Source organism: Varroa destructor, unplaced genomic scaffold (assembly GCF_002443255.2).
Source record: "Varroa destructor unplaced genomic scaffold, Vdes_3.0 BEIS01000001.1, whole genome shotgun sequence".
Taxonomy (NCBI): Eukaryota; Metazoa; Arthropoda; class Arachnida; order Mesostigmata; family Varroidae; genus Varroa; species Varroa destructor.
Genome location: NW_019211454.1, coordinates 37272564 through 37298205, shown reverse-complemented (window position 1 = coordinate 37298205; position 25642 = coordinate 37272564). Strand labels below are relative to the sequence as shown.

Sequence of the window (25642 nt, the reverse complement as noted above, 5' to 3'; positions counted from 1 at the left end):
TTCAGATACGTTCAGTGCTCAAGGAGTATAAAATACGTGTGCATGTGAAATTTATTGCAGGCATATATTTATCAGGCCGTTATGTGTAATAAAATGGTTCGTGGATTATAAGAACCTCTAATTATTTTGGTCGGTCTTTTTAATAATATTGAATTGAAAGTTCCCAACCTTTATGAGAGAAGTATTGGGCATATTCTCCTTAATATCAACTTCGTAGAAATTTTTCTCAAAGATTGGCACTTCATCCTGTTCATCCTGAACACGAACTCGAACCTCAACCTTGGCGCTTAGCATATTTTCACCGCGGTCAGTGGCCGTGACAACCATAACAAAATCCTTTTCAGTTTCAAAATTCAGCGGCCTACAATAGAGTTTCAGAATTACGGATCACACCATTAATCAACTAATTACAGAAATTAACGGAGTTGCTTTATACTTATTTTGTCAAACGGTCGAATACTAATTTCTATTTCTGTTTACTTCTTTACTCAATCGTCTCAGGCTGCTCACATGTTTTGCCACTTATAGCGAACTAACTTCTATTCTCGAAATGTACAAGCTTTAAGTTTAACATACCTATTATTGTAGATGCTGCCGTTAACCTCGTTTATACTGAATGTAAGGGTGGGATCTTCCATCGAGTACTTGATCTCGGCATTTACTCCGGTGTCCCTAGAGTAGGAATAGAAGGAAACAGGTTGTTTCTAGAAGTTTTACTAAGTTTTGGCAATGTTTAATGAACGACCCCTTTCCGTTGTCACGGTTGACATATTCAAATAGGTCCCTGTCATTGTGAGCTTCAGCTGTGGCACGAAAGTAGGAGGTTTTAACCTTGATAGAAGAAAAAATAAGAAAATAAGAAAGTGGTACTGAATTTCTGCTCCATAATAATGTGTACTAAACACCGTATCATTACCTGTCGGTGGCGTTCACCTGGCCTACAAGAGCTGCAGAAACACCTTCAGGCACCACGAACTTGTATATACTTTCAGTAAACTGTGGGACCTCGTCGTTAATATCTGCTATATTGACAAGCAGTGATGCCACGTTGTACTGGAAAACACAAAAGCGTCAATTGCAAAAACTGGTCAAGTATGAATATGGTGCCAGCAACTCTAGTCATTTTTCTCTTTATATAAATACTGGATTTTATATATATGTAAACGTGTGTGTCTGTGTGTCTTACGAACCAAATCTCCACTATCCGAGGCCTTTAACGTAAGGTTATAACTATCCTTGCTCTCTCTGTCGAGTCGGCCGACCACAAATACGGTCCCTGTCTCCTGATCTACGGAGAAACTGCCTCCGAAGTTTCCATCGACGATTGAATAGTAGACGACTCCGCGTTCGGGATCGCTTGCTTTCACAGTTGTTACAGGTACACCAACAGGCGAACCTTCAGCCACCTATGGGAAACAAGTGTTATCATCATATCTATAAAAACATTCTGGCGTACCGGCCTCATGACAACGTATTAAAAAATATATGCAATCTTTGAAATTGACTTTTTCATAGATAATTAACAAAAATATCAGCAATAATCTTATTATTTACTTTTAATTCAATATATTACAATGTTAATGTTTTTTTTGATTAGGATATCAGCTGGTCATATGCTCGATAGGAAAGGAATTATTTTTGGGTGATCGGGTTTTTGAATTCCAGCTCTCCAATAGGTGCTTAATAAAGTCCTTTTCTGAGTACTAACAGCATGAATATAACGGAGTGTGTGACAAACCTCTGCATAGTATTCATCTTGCGTGAAAATGGGCCCTCCAAGATTCGGCCCGGGTATCACCATCACCTCGATAATGCCTTGTGTATAAAGCCCGCCGCCATCCGTCGCCTGAACTGTGATTGAGAACTGCTCGCCTGCGTCAACAGGAGTCATCACACGGAGTTCCCCAGTCTCCGGATCTATCGCAAAGCGTTCCGCACCGTTATTGCTAATGTGATAAATTGAGTATGCTACTCGTGCATTGTCACCTTCGTCATTATCGGAAGCTTCGACCTGAAAATGTAAAAACAACAAATTACAAATCAACTACACTTGTTTCGAACTACTGCGTCTGGACGTCGCTTTCACTGGCTAATAATGAGTCATTGAAAGCCTATATATACCTCTATGATGATGCTTATACTTTCACAGTTCAGATCAGGAACAGGAGACGATTTACAATCTGTGTGGTACTATTGGTACGTAAATTGGGGTGTCTGACCTTCATGACAGTACGAATTCCATCACCGCTTTCAAGTGTAACTGGGTTGATCAGCGGCAGGACAGGCGAGTTGTCATTGACATCATTAAGATGAACACGTAGTTGAATTGGACGTGAAAGGCCGCGGCCTTCTGGAGTTCCAACCTCTTTGGCTTGAACCTTCAAAATGTGCATAAGTAAACGCATAAGTAGTTAACCAACTACATCGAAGGTAAACATATTGGTGATATGCGTATTTAGCTAATTTGAATAGATTGCTTTTGAAAATATGTCTTGTAGGTATAAATGGTATGATAAGCACTTCTGAAATGAACCTCCTGTTGGATATCTAGTGCAGATGAATGTGAGCATACTTCGAATTCGTAGACATTTGGGTTCGGCGAATCTCGATCGAGTTGAGGCTCTCCAACTACCAGGAACCCTTCCGCGTCAACCTTGAAAACTATTGTTGATACCGCGAAAGAGTAATACTGCTCTTTTTCGGACTGAAAGTGTTATTGATCCTACATTAGAGTCGCGACCTTCATTCCAAGAAAGCTATTTGTGTTCTATGCCGGTGTCATTGAACCTTGAAGCTGACATCAAGATACTCTATGAACTACAACAGATGAGACGTCTATTCATTACGTGCAGAAAGCACCCTAAGGACAGATTCGTTGCTCTCTCGAATCTGCTTCACCAACTACAATATTGTTCTGATCATGCAAACGTAATCACACAACTTGGTCTCGCTTAGGTTGATGCCGAGTACCGAATATTTTCTTCATCCGCTCTATGTATTAGTTACTCACATAATCTTCATCGGTGACCTGAAACATGATTGGGTCTCCCCCACGAGGTGAGGACATAACACGGGTGCCAACCGGCGAGGTTTCGTCAACGTATCCTTCAAAAACGTTGGCCGACAACACTGGCGGGTGGAGATCGGCGACGAGTACTTCCACCGTAAGTGAGGCCAGGGCAAAGCGACGATATTCCGACTGTTCCTCGGCTTTGACAGTAATACTGTAATGTGTGGTGACGGCTCTCGAGGCTGGTGCGATCTGACTGACGATACCGGTTGTAATGTTAATTTCAAAAATACTTCGAAAATCTGATGGCGTTCCATCCACGAACGAGTATTGGATGGGATGGTCCATTGAGTCTTGATCCCGTGCGTAGATCGTGTCCGGTCGCAGCTTCAGCGCCCCTTCAATCGCCCCACTAGCCACTTCTCCGCGATACTGAACACCTTCACAAACACCATTTAGGTTGTGAGCCGTACAGCCCGGGTAGAAGAACATTGGCGGAAGATCGTCGGCGTCCTCGATGTTAATCGTAAGTGTGGTTGTTGAAGTTTGTCGATCCTCAATATTTACTGCCTTGTCGACAGCAATCACTCGCAAGTAATAGACCTAACAGTGGAATGAAATTTTTGGAAATACATAAAAGGCATACTTCGGATTAAATTCCCAGCTGTAAATGCTACGTTTTTCAGTAAAAGCGTAATTGAATGAACGAAATTTTAGCTCAGCCATTTGTTTCGCGCACAAAAGCCACGTGAATTTATTCTTTCCCGTCAGTTTGATACGCTACGTAGGTGTTGTTTGTTAAAAATTTAGCGTGGAATAAGTAAATATCCTAAAATGAATTTCGTCTCTAGGCTAACGCACCTGTGCACGCTCGTAGTCGAGGGGCCGTTTGATCGTAACAATTCCCTGGTGAGGTGAATCAACGCTGAAAAAATGCGCCGCGTCATTGGAGTCGGCCTCGTCCCCCTTTTCAGTGCCCTCAACGAAATATTCCACAAGTCCATTGACGCCCGCATCGAGATCCGTAGCTGTGAAATTTGCAAATACCATTGTACCAACGGGGGCCTCTTCCGAAACGGACGTTGTGTAATTCTTGCTACTAAAAACTGGCGCGTTGTCGTTAATGTCGTTGACGCGTACCAGCACTTGAATAACCTTCTTTCGGGATCCATTTTTGGCTGCGCATCGTAGTTGAACTCGAACCGATGAGAGGTCCTCCGCCTGTGTCGATACATTCGCAATATTTATATCTTTGTGACAGAGACAAGGACAAAGACACGATATACTCAACAACAAATCGTTCGAAATTTTTAGTTGACAGTTTCACCGGTAAAAAAACGGAAGAGGGGTAATGCGTATAGGATGTCACGGTACTTCAAACTTAAGTCTTAATTCGAAATAAATGTGCATCAAGTGAATCGAGTTCTGTCTAATGAATGTTTTTAAGCGACCAAAAGGTCAACTAAGGCCATGCTGATCTTAATGGTAACTCTATGAGGATCGTGAAGAACTTACGTCTCGATCGAGAGGCTTTTGAAGTACTAGTTGTTCGCCAAGAACTGCGAAAGCATCTTTCGAAGAGGATATTACACTTATCTCAATTTCGTCGCCTTTTCCTTCTATCGGTAGATATACAGGGCTTGTCTTCTGATTAAACTCTGCAACGTGAAAAGGACACAGCCACCGTTCAACTATCTTGTACTTTCGGTACGCTGATGTGGCCAAACACCCTCCCTATACAAATAGATGTCTATAGTAAATAGGAAAAGAAGGGTAATGTGAAGTTTTGGAAAACGGACATGCTATTCGTCGTACAAATGTGAGCACATATACAAAATAATTGTTGCATCTTATTTCGTATCGTAATATTTAAAGGAGAAACATGTTTAGCCTAAAACTGAAATAGATCGGACTTACGTTGTCCTTGGCTCTCAAGGATATCCATAATGATAACCTTTTCATTGTCGTGAATATCGCACACTGAAATGAGCAGACGACACAGGATACATTTTCAACGTTGTAATATACGTGGTTACATTAAAATTAGAATCGGGATGGACTCTGAATAATACGATGTATGTAAGTAGGTCGTGATGTTATTTATTGACGAATATATGCTATGTCCTTTTAGATGAAACCAATAACAGAAACCGGAATTAATCGAGCAAACTTGATTCGTTCCTTTTCCATTGGTCACAAATACTATCACAACCGTTTCAAAACTCACTCATTCGTAGAAAATCTGATATGAAGTCATCACTGCAAACGTTAGTTTCCTAATATATCGTTTTGTACGAAACGTAAAATTTCCAGCAGACGAAATTACACACGAAATTTAATCGAACACAAGTCACTAACACATTAACATGTGTCAATAAACGAGTGTATAGCTTCCGTCCTACTATTCAAAGCTCAGTATAAATTACTATTACCAAAAATCACATTGTGACGATATGCTTTCACATTATATGGTACGCACATCTTAGTCGTGACAATATGACACGTACCATCGACACACTAGATCAACGGACGATACGCGTAATGTTTGTCTAGAAGACTGAACTTTCTGTTTCATGACTGCCACCTTGATATATTTAAGCATGCGGTATCAGCTTGAGAGCCATCATGCCACATACACAGATAATGGCCATTTGCTGCCACGAGTAGTTGTATTCCCATCATTGGCAACGTACAGCCCTCTGATTCATCCCTGTTATCGATTTATCGACGCCGTTGTTATGATTGATACGGTAGCAGTTGTCGTTCAGTATGTCGGCTCTGAACATCGTCTGAGGAAAATAAGTCTGATTAAGCATTCCCGTAACTCAGTAGACCATACTGAATTCTACTCAATTCTACAGATTATAGTAAAGCTATGATAACAATCACAGGTCAAGAGTAATGAAAGGCGACAGAGAAGGATGCAGCAGCCTTGAAAAATCTACATAGGATGCTAGACGTTGCCAAACGAAGCTAGGAAAGTCTCCATCAAAGTAGACATTTGCCGGTACAGGACATCACATCGCTGTAATATGACAACATAAGTGCGTTCCGCACAATGGATACGTTTATAACGTTCTCTTTAACATTTATACGTAATCTGTATGGATATGTATCTGTATGGAAATATAGAATTCTATCGAGAACGGATCAATCGGAATCGTAAGTGTGTTTAGCTATACAAACCGGGCTTATATATATATATATAATATAAAAAAATAAATTGTGTGTCTCCGCTTAGCCTGTCGAACGCTCCTCTGGTCGATCTATAACGCTGAGGCGGACATAATTATAGGAGAAAAGCACACACGCTAGAACGAATCAACAGAAATACACTCTTTGAAGGTTATTTCCTCTGAGATATAAGCTACTAATAGTTTTCAGTAGAGTACGCAGTATTTAGTAAACATATAAGATGAACCTTTCTCATCCAGTGACTCGTTCCTACGAAAACAACGATGATCGCCTCCGGTAAAATACCAAGGCCCCATCAGAGGCAAGAGTTGACGGCAACCGTTAAAACTCCTCCGCATTAGTCCCGACCCGTTTTCAGAATAACAGATGAATTCTGCGGTACGAAGCAGAGCGATGAGAGCACGAATTTTTGTCTAGCAAGTGAGGGCAGCGGTAGGTGGTAGTTTTGCCAACTCACTAATCAGTGAGCTGCGTGCATTTCCGGACGATGCTATGTCAAATCAAATGTCAACCACGGAAGGAGCTATAATTGGCAAAACATCAATAAGTAATCGTTGAGAATAGAAGACTGACAGAAGCTGCAGCTGACATTAATAACCCACAATTTAAATGATAAGAAATAACAGAAAATGATTCTGTGAACGTTGTGCATACCAGTCGGTGATCAGTGTATAATCGAGCTACTGCAGTTAGACTACCTTTCTAGACCGTTTTTATGCACTTGGCGTCTCAATCTTCACGATTTAGAATCTGTAATGTACTTCACCGTAAGCAGATTATTGAACTGCGCCCAAATACTCAAGATCTCTATGCCCGCCCTGTCAGGTCATAAAGAATCGCTCACTGTCAACGTGCCAGACCTTTCATTTTGAGCCAAAAAAGATCGTCCTTTCTCGATAAGCGTCTGTCTCGTATATTTTTAATGAATCTGAGTGCTGATCGGGGCCATAGTAGCGTGCACGTTCGTACGTAACTCCGCTACGTTGGTAGCAGCAATCGCCCTACTATAGTCGCATTGCAGTAGCGGAAAAAGTACGCCCCACTAGCGTATCAAGGAAAGACACCACCGAATTTCGATCTTGCTAAAAACATTTTGCTTTCGATTCTCATCGCACATAAACGCACGCACACATATGGCACATAAGCAGAAAAAAAAAAACAAACGAAAGAACAACAACGATGGACCTCAGCTGCTTGCGACTTGATTGGCCCCGCCGAATGCTAGCATTCTCGTCACTCCGAGCATCGATGTCTATGCACTCGGTAACAAGCAATATTGAAAACATCACAAAACGGTTCATTTACTGTTCCACTGCAATCGTATTCCTCTTCAGTGTACTACTATATATGTACGTATGTATAAATATATATTTATACAAAGGCTGACGGTTTTCAAACCGGCGTCACCTCGGTAAAGCACAGCATTAGCAACAACAGCACGAGAACAAGCACGGAAATGAGGCTCGCAAGTAAGCAGCTATGCTAGTTTATTATTATCTCGTTGTTATCGCTATTGCTGTCTTTGTTCGTGCCATTGTTTTCGCCATCGCAGCTAGCGTCTCTATAGAGTACCAATGTTGCCGACAACGGTCTTTTTTTTTATGGGATACTATTGTATCCCATATATCACATATACGAAAGCTGTTACTTGGCGTAATGCAAATATGGCGTTCATTCTTCAACGGACAAAACTGCATTCTCGCCCGTAATCGTCGTCAGCCATCAGCCTTTTATATATATATATATAGACCACACTGGTACGAGGAGAGCAGTAATCGTGATCACTGATGTATAGCAGTAGCGACATAATTGTGTTAATACCAAAATACGAGAGGAGCATTTATTGTGTTTCCAACGAAACTTTATTGTCACTCCTCGTGTAACGGCACAGATCGTGATTTAATCTTTCGATCACAGTTGTATCGTTTTGCTGAACTGTTTGCTCTACCGACTCCCTATCCCCGACGGCTGGATCCCCATTTTGATATTCCACTACCAGTTAGAATTGTACCTCCACCTTTATCGAGTCAAATTGTAGTATTCAAAAAAAAACGGAGGATAGCTAATCAGTGATATATAGGCACTTACTCATTCTACCACCTAACTATGTAGATGGTGACATGGCGTTTTTTTTGTATCTAATCGGCCATTTCGATTTATGTACCCTAAATAAATGTGGCAGCGTAATGTAAAACATCATATTTTTGTCCGTTTTTATGGTTTGTCACATTTTATATATACACACTCGTTTTGTTAAAGGAAGCATGGTTAGTTGGACGTTGCTGCCCGTGGGCTTTATGTGCCTGCAGTGAACAACACGCTCACAACAACACCAATTGTTGCCGAGCTGAAAAGTAACACTGGGGATTCTGTGCAGGATATCCGTCAACCTGACAGCCTACGTCGGAAACGTACCACCTTTGTACGTCGTAGATACTAAAATTGTACAATAGGCTTTAAAGTGAAATAATATTCATTGAAAGCACAGAGGTATCCTTGTTTTTCATCGGCTGCGTTGACAATAGAGAATGTATTTGAGATTTTAGTATAAAAGTTTCTTACTTATATTTTGAGGGGGCTTTCAGCCAAAAACATTGCGTCGACGAACGCTGGTTGATTGTAGCTATTGAGACCCGTTTTACTTATCCATGGGGACGTCGTTAACATCTTTCGTAAGAACAAAGGGCTTGTTGAAACTGGGAACCCACAGGTTGCACAATATAGCTCAATTACACGATGCTTTTTTCAAGTAGCTGTGAATAAATTTTGCTGCTAACTGAGTCATTAAGACTATTTCCGAGCCGCTGGAAACGATAACTCATCTGCAGAAAATTGTCCATGAAAGAACCCTATGGAAACGGTTGACAGCTTGCGACCTACTAATAGTAACCAAAAAAAACGCTCCAGCGTTATAGAGATATATATAAACCAATATAATACCAAATATTACTTTTTTTTTTTTTTTTTCGTACTAAACGAATACGGGTTTCCGCTACTCGCAAATGGCACCTAGAGTTAACTTTAGAGATGGGTGGTTTATAAAGCGTGTTACGTAGCGAACAGGACGCAACTCGGTGTGTCTCGTATATTGACGGTCCTAGTGTAACTAGTTGTTGGTTGCTTTCTAGCCTGTTCCAGAACGGTGCGTCCGTAAGACAGCCCACGATAGAAACCGGCCACTGTCGAAACGCGTTACTGCCGCCTCATCGATATACGGATACATGGTAAGAGGGAGTGCGTACACGAAATGGGTGAGTGTTTGCAGATCCGCTAATGTTTAGATAGCTGCATAATTTCAAGATGTCAAAATAAGGCACAGGGCCTTTCAAACATTTTGATCCTCACACACTTTTTTGAAAAGCTTAGACTACCTCTCTAACCCAACGCATTGTCTCATTTATCAGTTAATTATGAAACACTATTTAACTAAATAGAAATTTCACTTACACGCGGCAAATGTGGTTGAGATATAATACAATAACACGAGAAGGCCGATAGCGGCCCACGTTGGCGGCCGGTGGCCCATTTTCGATATCGCCACCTCAGCAGAGCTGTGACGAGCTGCTGCTGTTGCTGCTGAAAATAAGGGAAAAAAAACGAATTTCAATGTAAAAACAGATAATCCTTCTGACTACTCTACACGTAACTAATTTACGGACGTCGCTTTTTTTGTACGTAAGCTCTGGGCTACATGCTGTTTAATGTTGAAAAAGCAATTTCATACACGATAGAGCCAATCTTTCGAACATAGATTTTCCAGGTGTCAGCCAGGTTTTCACTGGTCCCCTTGCCTTATATCCAAATAATTCCTCTAGCGAATCGCGGTGGGCCTTTAGCATATGTTAGTAAAGCCACGGTTACTTGAGGCTTGGAGATAAATACAATATGCTAAGTAAGTTGTAATTGAATAAGTTACCGAACGCATACACTGCTAATACACGACCATTTAATAAAGCAGTATTCAAAAGAGACTTGAGTTATTCTGAACAACTTATATAAAGCAAAGTGCAAACTTAAGTAAATATACTACGCAAGAGCTTATACACGCATCTTGTTGCGAGCATCGTATCAAATTTTCATGATTGGTTGACTATGGGTTAAACAAGCAATGAAAATGCCATTGTCAATACCCCCATCTGATTCGATCGAACTCTGTTGCAGTTGTCTGCCCTGCTTGTATTCGTCCATAGTAATGGATAATGCTCCGCTTTGTTTTTATCTCTATATATGTTTATCACCGCCAGAAACTGCTGTAAATCCTCTAAGCAAAGGAGATACAATCTGGCGACTCTTTTGATCCGTCGGTGATCTAGACGTAAATCGCCCAGCATTCGATATGCTGTTCCGTTATGTGACGATTACCGGTTCGATATCAAACCCATTTCAGCGTCGCTAGTTGTGTAGTACTAGCGCTAGATATGGCCTTTAGATGCCGTACGGAGCAGGCGAAGGCCGCGACGCGTCTAACCTACCGCCACCAGTATGATCACTGACGCCGATTGACTTCGCTGTCATTTCGCGATGAGATTATCCCCTCTTCGTATCCTACAACGATTTTCATTTATACGGGTAAAACGAACAACACAAACCAGCAATAGCCAGAAAATGGAAGATGATGTGTCAAGGTCTTCTGTTTATCGAGGCCATTTGCACTCCTTTGATTCTAAGTCACCATCCGCCTCTTCATTGCTATCGGGCGAAGTATTAGTCGATGCTGCTGCTGCTGCTGCTGCTGTGATCACTAACAGGCCGCAAGTAAAGGCCACTTGTACAAGGTGGTTAGCTGAATAGGTGCTCTGTTGTTGTAAAAATCGATAAATGCACAGAAGCTATCGTTGTGTCAGAAATGAGTGCACAGCAGTATTGTCGCACGTTTATCACTAATTTCTGGTTGATCGAGACCGACTCACTAAGCGAGGACCATGTTTCGTAAAGCGTCCGAAATGCTGAGAGGCAACGAAATAAGCAAGAATAATGAATATCACGAATTCTCTTTTTTTTTTCGGATAGATCTAACCAGATACAAGTATAGATATGGGGAGGCTATTTGAAAGCTGCATGATAGATTGATTTTTGCAAGATCATTTTTTCTACATGCTCGTCCAGAATTTCTAGCTTCTGCAGGCTTTTGGAAGGCGACCGCATCAGGAACGCAACGGATGATCACCGATCTTCTGCTAGCCACCTATCATTTAGTTCAATGATTACTGCTATGAACGACGACTACCTTTTCATAGTTGCTTGTTTGTATCGAAACCTGAAAGTAATGTTTCATCTGGTCAGTGGCTGTATTGTGCTGCCAGCGATAAGTGTGCATGTCATGCGCCGTGTAACTGACGATAGTCTGCTAAGCTTACACAAAAAATCTACGTGCAGTTCAAGGTAAAGGTGCACGCCGCTGTCATATTCAGACCGCAGTGTCTTCTTCAAACAGCGATCCAATAAGAGCGTTCATGGGAAGTCTCAATGATAACCCGCAAAGGAAACCGGTCCGCAACCGCTTGTGATATTCCAGTATGGAAAACTAGAACAAGATAACTGTTTGGTACGCCATTGTATTGACTGCACTGCTATTCCCTGCCCACACCTATTTTGATTGTTCGATAGTTTCCCTTCAAATTCCCAGAAAAGATTCTTACAAATATTTACAAAAACGTACAAAAAAATACGTATAGGCAGCGTAAATATGAATCAACTTGACTAACTTAACGTTACATATTATACAATGGAGAACTGTATCGCTAGTCATACAAGTTCATTATTCAACGACGACTATTGCCTAAAAGCGAATCTTGGATAGAAATAGAAAAAGTGTTGGTGTACCATCAAGTATAATGTATGTTTACACACAAGCTGGGTACGTTCGAGCGGCTTCGTTTACCTTCTGTTTATGTGGCGCGTTTAACGGAAGTCTAATAGATTGGCTTTACACAATACGCTTCATTATGTGCGTGGCGCTAAAGCGTAGCTAACCGCTGTGACTAAGCACATGGAAAAATCGTCATAGAGCAGCCTGTAGAAAGCTACAACTTTTCATTGTACATATTGGTCAATCTCCGGTAGTGTCTTTGTACTAATCAATAACTCACAGCGGTACCTAATTAAGTACAAGTATATTTAGTACTTGGTTGTATGTACGTGGGGTCGTACGCAGGTCATCAGTGGTGAACTATCAGCGGTAAATTATGCGAGCTGAAGTATGAGGAATAATGCTTTCAAAGCGCATCGCAACGCTCAAGCACTAAGTGCCGTTTGACACGCGTTGAACAAATTTGCCCCAACAAGGCAAAGTCGTCTTCTTTTGGTGTTTCTTTCGACACGACGACCTAAAGATAGCTTGAGGGAAAGGAGCGGGGTATCTTTTAACGGTTGACGTTTGAGCCCTTCACTACTGGTAGTCGATTTATGGGCAATCCCGAAATCAAATAGCTGCTTCAGATGGAGTTGTTCACTACTTTGTCGGACAGGTAACGATTTCCCACGGCTAATTTAGAGGCTCGTCGATCACTTATCGTTAGTCCATCCATTTTCTATATATCGAGTTTGCTGTAGCGTCGATACTCTGGTAGCGTTATTTTTTAGGCGCAGCCATGTCAGTGCCCTTACCATGAGGTCAGTATGTCTGCTGTACGATCGAACCGGTTGTTAGCTTGCTTTCCGTCACTTATTCATTTGACTATTTTGAATGAAGGCTACAGCGAGGGATTAGAGTTTCGAAGAGGGAACACACACATAGAAGCAGCAGAATATTACCGTGTGTCCCATCGACGGCGAAATGCCTCGTTGGTGTTGAACCGCATTGGCCAACAGACCACTGAATGGAGCAGGAGCATTACTAGTATTCGATTGTCTGGACCGATAATGCGTGAAAATGATGCCGGTCAGCCAGGCAGCTGATACGCACTCAGACAGACGGTGTGACTATTGATATCGAATGGTGGTCGTCGAGGTATAGTTGGGCATGCGCATTGGCGGATGTTACAAGCGAATACGGCTTGACATCGGCTTCGAGTGTTATCGGGTGTCGTCCACCGTCGGCATCATCGGCCGTTGGACGAACAGACAAAAGGGTTGAAATGCAGGCCAGTCTTATAGCTCTTAATTCCTTCGTCGTATATCCTTTGCTCATGGCACAGCATTCATCGCCGGTTCACTATACGTGGCTATCCGAACGAGAAGCTCTGTATGCTTTCAGTTGCTTCCTTGTTCCCTTTTACTGAGCTATTGTTCTCGCTGTGAACTAGACAGTTTTATTTCACTTCGGCAAATCTGTCCATGAACGTGCATTTGGACAATACTCATTGGGCTCTGCCGGGTTGCTTCGTTCGAGTACGGCTACTAGGAGCAGACATCGACTCAACGATTTTTTTAAACTTTCGCGGGAAATGTTTGTGTTATGTTAGCGGTGCAAACAGAGGTGGAAATATTATTTCGCCCAGAACTACATATGTATATAAAACTAACGTATATACTATGCAGAGGTCGTTTACATCGATCGGCGAATTTTTGAGCGTAACACATTGTGTATAGTTGATCGTCTGGAACCTGTCGCAGAAAGTAAAGCGACCGTTTTGGTTGAATGGCCCTTATTTGTACATAAACAAACGAAATATATGCTCTGATTTAAACTTGTTTTACCCTACATGATATTGTACACTCTACATGTATTGATATTTTTATCAAAATGGCTCTATCTCATCGTGGGCTAACAGAAACAATAACGGTTATATCGGTCCTGAGAATCATGAGCAACAGGCGTCCTATTGATAGCAAAATCGTGGAGATCCGTCGTATGACTCATTCGGACAAAGGCGGAACATTTGGCACGCTGCATGTTACGTTAAATCATCAAGAAATATCTTAACACACTAAGCAGTCTTCAGACCACTGCATAAGGGATCCAAGGTGAGGTCACTACTATGCAGCCCGATCATTTCTCAGACCGACCAAGTTACAAATAACCTATACTGTGTCTGGTACTACTAGCCCAAGATGCTCACATTTAATGGTTTCATGTTCTCGACCATCAGCGTCGTCATTATGTCAACAATGGCATCAGCCTGCCATCTTGAACAAAATCAGCAGCCAAACCACCCCTTCTACCAGTTCAAGTGTCCGGTGGTATTGACAGGTCCACGTATTGCAATCACATAATAAACGCTGGCGCACCACCAAAACGGCCGTTGCAACCGAACTAAACTGGGCCCGCAAATAAACAAACGTGTTCTTGAGAGTTGTTCCTTGCTTCACTGGAACTGCTCCAGTTCTGTAGTATAAAAGGCTACATACGGAAGAATGAATTAAAATGGTATCTGGAATTGGCCCCGCATCAGGTCAACACTGGCCGATAGAAACTTTGGTCGGGTTGCACCTAAATATTTGTGTGGAAGCACGTGGAATTTAGCTATCACGTCGACGATCGGCGTTAGCTGACCAAGAACGGAAGTCGGGTTAGTTTGTTTTAAGTGACCAAGATGCGTAATAGCAAGGTTAACTTGGCGTCAATATTTACGCGACCTTATCGCTATCGTAGACAAGGGCATCCCATCGTCGGGTAGATTTCTGGCAGTCTCCCATAAACCATCAGTTGATCCCGGTGAAGACAACCAAGAAACAAATGGAAAAACTTGAAGCGACTTTAACGATGAATACCAGACGACTTTTTCTAAACTATATTGACTGTTGCACCTTTTTTTTGTTATTTACTTTATATAATGAGACGTATACCACAAATAAATGGCACAGCAATGAATGATAGTGGTATGAATTTTGTTTCCAAATTAAGAAATACACTTTTCAATATTCAATATATCCTTTCATAGATAACGTTAGCAGGATGTAATCATATTGTGCATGGTACCGAATGTGTTCTGTTGTTTTTTTAACCGTTGAAAAGATTCGTTCTAAAGTATCGGATTAATATAAACAGCTGTATCTTGATTACAGGATTTCAAATATACAGACCCGCTTTTCCCATGTTACCTAGGAGTTCAACGCACGACTGATTGAGACGGTTTTGTTCTTCCTAGCACTACAAAAATGCTCATGATTTTCTATGGCTGCTGGTTTTTATAGAAATTGGCATCATTCAGCCTTCTATAGCACTCGTTGTCGTAGTAGGTATACGCATTGCCGCCAGCATAGGCTCTATTAAGCACATCCTTTGCTCGATGGCGCTTCATTGACGGTTAGAACGTAAATAATAAATAAAGATCGTTTTTCAGAATAATACTTTTATAATTTTATTGTATCCTTACTTTTCCTGGTTGGTAGGATACCCTCCTATCGCTGTCCTAGCTCTTTTGCTGTCACTGGCACACAAGAGACCACTAAAGCTCTGCTTGGTTGATACACAATCGCACGGCCCCATTTCTTCAGCACGAGCGTTATCATCGCAGGTTGACTATCATATGCAATAGCCTTTCGTCACAATCTTTGTGTTTCAGTCAATCCTCCGCTTGGTTCAATTCTAATTCGTGTATCTTCATTTGTATCGTCCCCTCACCTTTGTTCCCTTTTCTTGGCCCTGCAGAGCAGCCTAGACTAAGTCTACTCTCATTATTCCGGTGACTACTATAGTTATAAGGACACATACTCCTTATTCGTCATTTCTACTTTCTGTCCCGAAATGGATTAGCCTCGTCACAAATATATGGGCTTTAACTACGAGTGTATGTATGCCTCGTCCAAAGCCTTCTTTTTCTGAACCTTCATATCCAACAGCAATATGAAACGTACGCATGCAATTAACGAGTACGTGTATATGCTATCCAATTCGATGTTTTGTGGAAATTTTGTGTCGATGCACTCGTTCCTGTTAGACTGGCTGGTTGATCGGTCGCTTTGTTAGCATAACGTGAACTAATGGTCAGTATCACCATTCGTGACGTCGTTTGGGTGATTTCCCTTGTCGCTTTTGGTACCACCGGCACGGCCAGCGCTCATGTCATAGTTTTAGTCGAGATAAGGGGACCGACGACATTTCAAAATGTACCTCAACGTGTGAAGAATATGACGCCGTCGATGTCGAAGACGGCAATGACCGCAAGCGCCGTGACGGAATTCGTTTTTATGGAAACATTGAAGCATGCAACGTGAGGGAATCAAGATGAGTAAGAAACGCTGAAAAACAAGCCTGAGTTTGCCGTGTCTTAATGCCTGTCTATGAACGCAAGTTGAAAAATGATCGCCAAAGAAAGGTTGCCACAAGGAAAAACAAGTACTAACTGTAGTACTGCTATGCTTCGACATAGCCATCTGACGCTTCTGACGGACTCGAACTCGTCGTCGGCGACTTCTGGCATCAGGAAAACCGGTGCCATCACGGCCAGAGGACGTGTTATTGATTAGGTTTGCGCGAGTCGCCGTGGGCTATGCTCTTGTCGCTTAGCGCACCGCAACTGTTGATCCTTCGATGTTGACGATGGTGATAAGATACTGGCATAGTTACACAATACGAAATTATGCATATTTACGTTCTCGTCTTTCATGAAGCTACGGGCATACCAGGGTGTGTACCGCCTCGCTTGTGTGACATCAACTAATAATTAACTTAGTTAATTATTAGTTGCTTGTTGTTGTTTACTAAATATCTGCTGCTGTGGTTGTGTTTCAGTTCTGTAAACAACCGTATGAGTTTTATCGCTGTTTGCTAGATACTACCATTATGACTTTATATGCCTCGGTTCACGGTGTACCTACGCTCGACCCCGAACGTAAACCATGTAACGATGGGAGTTCCGAGATTACTTCACTATGATACGATAGTACGAATAAAGTCGCATAGTTCAGGATAGAACGGCACATGTGTCGCGTCGCCCAACGGGTCGCCAGTTCAATTACCTTAGATCTAATACAAACGGGATGAATAAATGGAAAGTCGAAACAGCAGCTGTGACAAAATACTCAAGGCTGTTCCAGTAACAAATCTAAGGACAACCTTTAACTGTTAGCAGCCGAACGTATCGCAGCCTAAACATAGCTCTAACGGCAACCTTAGCACTTGATTTATCGAACATTTCAAGAGAAAGTTGCGAAAAAAAATAAACAATACTACAAAGTACGCTATTTTAGTTTAAGGATTCAAACAATCATCGTGTTATTCTATTCGATTCCTAACCTATTTTCCTAACCTGCTAAGACTTTTCTCGTTCCCTATGGTTCATTTACTGTACAAGAAGTCTAACTTTCTCTCTACCCGCTTTGCCGTAACATGTTGTCTTCGGCACGCAAAGTAACGCATCTGTTGCTATGGCAACAGAAGCATGTATAGGCTCGTGACAGGGAATGGGAGCTTGTTATCGAAAAGGCCGCCGCTATCGCCCGCAGACGGTAAGTGGTTCCTTGCCTCTGTCAAATACTGTGGCACTTGCCCGTAATGCAGATCAAACTCAGCTGTTCCGTGAGCTCAGAGCTCAACATGAAATAGGTATTTATAAGCCGAGCTAGGTTGAGGAACTAGCTTGCGATGACCACACGCGCATTTTATGTCATTACAAAATAGACTGATTAACGAGCACTTGTATAAGCGAACCTGTAGGTCTTTCACAGCTCCATGTTCGATATAAAACGAATACGTTTTGTGTGTCTTGCACGGTTAACGACGGTACGAAGCCAAATGATATACACATCAAAGTACAACTATCATAAGATATTGTCTTGGCCAAAAGTGACACGGAAGTGGGTTTCAAGTGTTATTTAGCTTCGTGACACGCGCAGGACGGAAAAGCCGTGGAGGGCTACTATCGCACCAACTTGCACAATAAGCAACTTTTTCATTTCTATCAAATTCTGTGTTCCTATCAAGAGTTGGCAGGTTATAAGGATCGCCACAGCGTCGAAAAGGGCCAGCTGCACCCGCAGATGGTCGAGTCGGTCCTTTATTTCGTATGTATAGTTGAATCCTCTTTATATCCAAAGCATTGGCTAGCTTTCCAACTGTATTCTTTGATTGTGACAGGTATTTCTGACATCGGCGTTCAGATAATTCTGCTTACTGCTCAACATAGTAATCGGAATAGATTTAGCTTTTCTACACAACGAACTATGATGAAAAGTTGTATGTTAACCAATAATGGTACTATCTCATTATTTTGTAGGACAAACAGCTGTACGTAGACAACTGCTCCCAGCTACCAACGGAAGTGCAGATTCAACTACAAAGTCTAGTTCGAGAATGATTTTTTCGTTTACTCTTAACTTCCGTAGATCTTTTAGTGTTAGCCAAACGACTGATATAAATAAAGTGCTTCATTTAACGGCAGAACTGATCCTATGTGATCTGATGTAAGAATGGAACATCCGTGTGCGTGATTATTTCGAGCATCACCTCTCATAAGCATTCATTGACAACCGGTTTAGTAGTCAGACGATATTTTGAGCTATATAGAGGTTTGCTACTTTAGCTCCGAGGGGCAAAACGACTAGCTCACCATCCCATCCTACCCTACAACTGGATTGTTTGACCTTTATCGATCACAAAAAGTAAACAATTAAAATTTAGTCATTGCTGTAGTAAAAACCACGTCTGCTATCGGCTGTACTCAGATCAACCGTCGTTAAAGTGCCTATGAACTTCCACCAGGCCATCAAGAAGGGTCGTTCCTGTGTGATGTACATACGTCGGCTTTATATTATTTACTAAGCTTAGACTAGCCGTACTGTTTGCACTCAACTTCTGCCCCACGAGGCGGAACACGAAACGATTTCATAAAGTTCATATATACGTAACGATAGCGGGAGGATAGCAGGCAATCCCAATTTCAGATCTTTGGAGAACGTAATAACGCCTGGACGGTCGTCGTTCGAATATGATAGCCAGAGCCATTGTAGGGGTGAATTTTGTACAGGATCACGCCTTTCAAGTTCGTTGTCTACAGTATAATGAATGGCTGTAATTTTCCAACTGTGTGCAGTCCTGCATAAAAATGCTTGTTTTTTAGCTCAATTAACAGCTAATACTGAACGGAGTTTAATTGTAAATGTTGCGTCTAAGTAATGGGTAACACCGTCTTAACGAACCGAAAACGTGCAATATCTATGAGATAGATATGCGTATGCATGCTACTGTTCTTTTTTCGTAGCGAGAGCTCGTGATTTATGCCGCTACCTAGCTAACATAAACTAACATGTTTTTGCTAAAACCGAAATTGTATGTTTGTGCAGTGTTTTTACTATCACACCACAATGTTTATTGGGTTAAATGCATATTTTGACAGTGTTTGCTAATAAGCCCCACAAAGCCAAATGAGCAGGCATTGTAAAAAGAATTACAACGCATTTGTGCAAAAAACGAAAATCATTACCGTCGTTATTACCTTCCATATACGTGCGAATTTGCTTGATTAGGAGTTTATTAAAAGCTCTTGACAATTTTCTCTTTGAAATTACCGGCTAACAATATGATCCGAGCCGTAGTAGGATGTGAAGGCCTTACCTACAAGGTTAATTTTATTCACTAGAGGAGCTATACCAATAGTGTGCGACCGGTGATACAGACGGCCAATTCCATTATATATTATGGAATTGTGGGTGAAGGAAATGCAGAGCACAACTTCATATAAAAATATTATGGATGCTTCTAGCCCAAGATGGCGCGTGTGATCACCCAACAACATAAAGAAAAAATGGAAAAAGATTTTCCAACTTGATGCTCCTTATGCTAACTTATTAGTTGAAAGAGAGCTATTTTTATCCAGTCTACACCTAACTATTAGCCAATAAAGCGGGAGCGGCTCATTGATATTCGCACGCTTAGCTGGTCGCATCCATACGATTATGTACGTACATACGACGACGATGATGGCACCAACCGTCATAACGCAAGCGTAACATCGTGTCATTGTTCTTACCATCCCGACTGTCTATGACCATTATCTAAATGAACGCTAGAGTTACCATCAACAATACTAACGGCAAAAAAGTAGGTTTATAACGAAAGCTTTTTTCTCTTGCCTATTGGGCACACGCAGACGATACAATTTCACATTGTCGGTCAACGCTAGCAAATTGTACGGGCGAACTGACAGGATCAAATTGACGCGTCCTCTGTCTATATCGCTTTGCGGAATGAATCGACACTAACGATTTAAGTCGCGCGGACGAGCAACAACAGCTATTTCACTGTTACCCCCCCCCCCCACGCCCTGGCTCCCTGCCGTTCCCCGTTCCTCCTGGTACATTTGCAAGTTGACGAGTGGCTCAGTTTCAGCTAAGAGAAGACTGCTGCATCAAAAATTGCGCACCTGGCTGAGCTGTAGAGCTATGCGTGTCTCCGGGACCGCAGGTGTGACGTCAACGGGGGTCCGACGACAGGCAACTAAGGGGTTCCACTACGCGATAATTCAACGGAGGCATGTATAATAGCTTTTCTGCTTAAACGCTTCCGTATTATACTGGAGTTAACGCGACTTGCTCGTATTGTATCGGATAGAGTCTGCGCCTGAATGTTAATGGGTTAAAAGAACTGAATCGGCACCATTACGAGCAAACGTAAGTGACATTTTGCAACCGGTCGAGTAATGAATGTTCAGGACTAAATTCATCAGCTTGAGAAGTGGCGTCAACATTAGATTTTCTAAAGATGTGCTGACATTTCGATCTAGAAACGTCAGCACATCTTGAGAAAATGTTTGTCGCCGGCACGGTTCAAGTTATCACGTATTTAAGTAATTAGGAGTGTAATCCTTGTTTGTAAGGGCTTAGATAAGGCTCGACACGTACTGTCGCAACGATCCGCCAAATGTTTGCGTGCTTTCTTCGAAGCTTTGCTTCCTTCTTACGGGTTTTTACGCTTTACGCTTTCAGTATAATGTCAATGTAGAGGCGGTGGAACGCTTTGTAATTCTTAATGTCTGCCACAGAGACTTTTTTCCCTCTGCTATGCTAAGTTTGGACTTCTTGACGTTCAGCAGCGTTTCCGCTCCCCATGTGCTACCTAGCAGAAGTTTGCATCTCTAAGCCGAAGCCGTTGCTTCTTGTGGGCAAAGCCCAGGCCAGCTTCACTGGTGGTTGGCACAATACAATACTGTCTCTTTGATTACTGAAAGCTCGTTGCGACTTGTTGCTGTTCGGCGGCCTTTACCGCGGCTTAACAGACATCAATCACCGCGAAGACGCCTTTGATTTCAAGCAAAGCTAAACCCAGGTGCCCTATATATAACAGCCTTCCTTGCAGTTTATCATCATTTATCGATCAAGCTAATCGGAATTCTAATTTCAACCGCAGCAATAACAGCTACTGTTTAAAACGTGAACTACTTCTAGATAGCATTCAATAGACTCCCTTTCTCTGCACTTCGTGTCCATAGAATATGTCTTCTATCAGTTTCTATCATAGCAGTTCGCTTCGGATGATATAATTAATTTATTGAGTTTAAAGGACAGTGATACTGGTCTCGCCAACGCGCGCTCCTATCTGAGATAAATTGTTCTCGTCATCGAGCGAAACATATTAAACGAACTTTGATTCCTACTTTTGGAAATTATTCACACACTATCAACGTGTTCACTATAGCCAATGATCATCATCTCATCGAATCGTTGATTTTGGTATATTTCAACATAGTCGTATCAAGCGAAACGTTTTTATTATCATTATTATGACGTAGGCTATCTTTATTCTATATTTACATTTTTTTTTTTATCAACACAAAGCTCTTGCACATACATTAGGAAATAGTACGCCGATAGCGATCTTCGACGATTAACATTAGCACCTTGCAGAAGTCACAGTTTAAAGGCAACATTTTCGCAAATGTCTTTGATCGCCTACTAACGCGGTACGTTTTCGTACGGCGTCCTTTTGCACGGGCGCAACGCCATTGTTCGAGCAGGGTATTACGTACTGAAATTTTCTCAATTAAAAATCAAGTGGAGAGTAATCTTCTAGGATCTATGGACCAGTACACCACGGAGGCCATGCACAGCCTATAGCAAGCTAGTAAAACGAACTGATAAAATTTATAGGTTCATTTAAAACAAAAATCTTATTTTTTGTGTAGGAGATGGATTTAAAGTAAGGACGCACGTTGGCCATGCCAGCAGGCCATCGTCGTAAAAGAATAGACGACGCCATGAAACACCCCAACGACAATCCCTGTATAGCGTCCGTTTACTGACACAGACTCTTTTCGATTCTTTTTTATTCGACTGCTCATGCTGTTCGGCTCGTAATCTTGCTTTTATGATTATTTATAGTTTTGGGCCTTTAGTGTTGATCGACAGCCAACTGGACCTTTTGTTGCCTACCTGCTACGTAGATGTGACTATCCCATGTTTGACATTAATGGAAAGCTAAAACTCTAAAAGCTCTTATTTTGCACGTCCTAAATAGCATGACTAGTTGACGTCCGACATGTCCACACCGTGGACATCGATAAAGTAACCTTTAGGACAACCTATTACATTTTACGCCTACTATTCTCTAATTCCACAAGCAATACCATCATTACAATGTAAACCACGAACTATATTTATATTTAGATATATTCAACAACTTCTCTAAAAAGGCCTGGTCTAGCATAGTCTGCCACAGCGGGAACCGCTCGAAGTTCTCCATATAAGCTGACATGTTATCGTGCACATCTGCATTTCGTACATTAGTTACTCTTTATTATTTTCACTTTATTCAGCGCTTCTTACAAACGAATCTCGTCTGGCTTCGTAGCCGACAACACTGCCTGTTTTTCTAATACGTATCGCAACAAACGGCCACGGCTAAAGCAAGATGGCAGCTTGTTTCGTTACTTAAGTTCCGATGAATAACGTATGATTTTCGTCGTGTCTGCTAACGCTGCTTGTGCTTGCTACCTACTGAGAAGTGGTCCTTCCTGGGGTGGGCATAACTCTGAGATGATAATAATAATTACTGTTAGGGGGCATCCATGAACCAGGGTGACCGTCCCAGGAACAAGAAGTGTTCGACAGCGGTTCGGTCTACGCGAAACACGGCACGGGACAAGCAGACAGACATTGTCGCTAAAAAGATAGATGGTTCCCAAGCGCTATTTTCCACGTTACAATGGATTGGATAATCAAAGCAGCAGAATTGTGGCTTTCAACATTTTAAAATACTTTCTATCGTTCATTTTATCGGAGAGACGATAGCCGTTGTAGCAATTGCAACAATAGTTGAAAAAAATGAAGAAGCATAACAAGTTAGACAATGAAGATGATATGATACTACCACGTCCATTTTTACTGAGGCAGGCCCGTAACTTTCAGCTCATTATACAATAGAATGATGGATGTGTGGTAGCGACAGGACGTGATAATGTTGGAAAAAAGAAAATCGGCAATTACGAAACCTCGTTTTCCGGTATCAGTATGGGGTATAGGGTACCATCAGGATGTTGATATAATTACCTGTTGCCTTTTGGCCATTGTCTAACACGGATATCTGCAGGACGGGCTTTATGTGAAGACGGCAATAATTTATCTCCAGACGTGATTTTGTTTGCTTGAAATTAGTCAGTGACGTTTCCGCTACGCGATTCAGGTATTATTAGGACGCGTACAGACAACGATCTCGACGGGTGTAACGTTTTTTCAGTTGGTGAACCCGTCCACATAAGCCGAGAATAAACATCTTATCTTACTGTATGGATATTTTTATAGGGAAAGGCATTAATAAAAAAAAACAATTGAATATTAGGCTGGCTATTTTCAGCTGATGCGAGTCATGTGTTTTTAAGCAGGATACGAATAAAAATTTAGTTATTGGACTGATACTCATAAATCATTAGCGCCATGTTTGTGCAAGGTCAGCTTGTGGTTGATGATTTTTTTGGTCGTAAACTACTCTACGATTCAACGAAAAGGGCCAGTCGATTTCGAAGAGGCAAGTCGGGGTACGTTGTGCGGGAATTTTTAGGTGAGTATTACCACTTGGCAGTTTTTTAAGGCGATTCAGCGTTTGCACGTTTACTGAGGGCAACGCCAATATACCCTGTTCGTTGGCCCGTTATGTAAATGAACAGCGGTTACACTAAATCGGGACGCTGCATTATGTCTAGTATCATGCCATTTGTAAAATCTAGTAGTTCTAATAACGCAAAGCCTACGACGCTGAGGATATGAGAGCATCGAAACTCCCTGTCGCATAAGGTATAGCGTACACCGGCAAATGTGCATCCTGTATAGGGTCTCGAGCGCCATTCGCACTTGCCTGGAACAAAAAGATACGAAATTAAATTAGGACTATAGTAACTATACTGTTGTGACCCCTTCTGTCCTACAGAGCCATATGCGAGCTTGTCTGCTAGTTTGGCCTTTCCTTTTTCCGCCATTTGACATCGCAAGGCGTGTTGCCATGCGTCCGTATGTTGTGCAAACAGTTTCATATTGTTCCAGGCGTCCACCGTACTGATGGTATCAGGGAGGCTGCGATATACAGCGGCTACGAAAGAACAAATTTGATGAAGCGTTGCCTTCTACGGATGATCATTGGTATGGTACCTTGTGCTTACAGCGACAACAGAAGCAGCAGCAGCAGCAACAACAACAACAACAACAATCACGTTTAGACTTGTGACGAGCCGTTGTTGGGCTGCGGATGGTGGTACTGGCGTTAATTTGCTTCAGGTCGGTCGTGCTATGTTCAGCTGCTGGCAACAACGAAAATGCAAAGGAGATGAATCACGAGTCCGCCGTCGTTTTCCGTTAATTGTCATTTCGGCGATTTCCCTTCATTTCTTTCCTTTTAAGTGATTTTTCATGTCGTCGTGTTTATTTTCGTAAGAAGCTGGACTCGCTCCCACCAGATGCCTGCCTATAGCGATGCCATTCCAGAATGGAAAATCGTATTGCTTAACTGTTCAAGTTATGCGGAAAGATGATTTACCTGCGGCAAACGATATCTCTACTAGACGCTACGCCTGCCTTCACAGCTGGCTTTGTCTGCTTATCTATAGGTTCGGCGATGGCTAGCGTTCTATATTATCGATGTATATAATAAGCGGAAAATTAAATCAACTTGATTTTTACGCTTATCGTTCACTTATCGCTCGTCGGAGAAAGACGACTCATGTAAGAAGGGTAGTAATAGTAAGCTTGTTTGCTGCCCCCAGCTGTTTTATATCTGTGAGAAGCGTTTCACATTTGGCGAAACGAAGTAGGTGGATGCGCATCGAGATGGATAAAGGGCTTGTATCTGTTATGCTGCTAGAATGGTGTTTCGGTTGCTTGATCGTCTCTGTGCATAGAACCCTTTTATTTTCTAAATAATTTTGCGTTCTATCGAATTTTTGCTTTATGCCTTACTTCCTTTGGTTAGGCATAAGTTTCTCTCGGCCTTTATCTGCGCTTTAACTTCTGCTCGTGGCGTTCCGCTTTTTCTCTCCAGATGATCTAAATCCAGAAAAAAATCGCTCAAGAAATCCCGGAAACAGATTAAATTGACAGTCAATGAAAACGTTGCAGGAGAATAAAAGGGGTAGA

The 25642-nt window shown here is 41.9% G+C and overlaps 1 protein-coding gene across 6 annotated transcripts in view; it reads right to left on the bottom strand.

The window, feature by feature from the left end:
- Cad99C (cadherin 99C) overlaps nt 1-25642 on the bottom strand; it is a 63852-nt gene that overhangs the window by 4899 nt on the left and 33311 nt on the right. For 2 of the 6 annotated variants that reach the window (XM_022789368.2, XM_022789363.2), the window contains exons 2-13: nt 9653-9781; nt 4928-4990; nt 4526-4668; nt 3872-4231; nt 3011-3613; nt 2573-2704; nt 2220-2378; nt 1739-2011; nt 1191-1406; nt 917-1053; nt 577-672; nt 169-361 (exon numbers count right to left, since the gene is read on the bottom strand). In XM_022789368.2, coding sequence (XP_022645103.1) covers nt 169-361; nt 577-672; nt 917-1053; nt 1191-1406; nt 1739-2011; nt 2220-2378; nt 2573-2704; nt 3011-3613; nt 3872-4231; nt 4526-4668; nt 4928-4990; nt 9653-9731 — 2454 coding nt within the window. In that variant the 5' untranslated portion in view covers nt 9732-9781. Of the gene's footprint in view, nt 1-168; nt 362-576; nt 673-916; nt 1054-1190; nt 1407-1738; nt 2012-2219; nt 2379-2572; nt 2705-3010; nt 3614-3871; nt 4232-4525; nt 4669-4927; nt 4991-5237; nt 5416-5489; nt 5916-9652; nt 9782-25642 lie in introns of those variants that run through there. The other 4 variants (XM_022789364.2, XM_022789366.2, XM_022789367.2 and 1 more) reach the window with 4 other exon arrangements.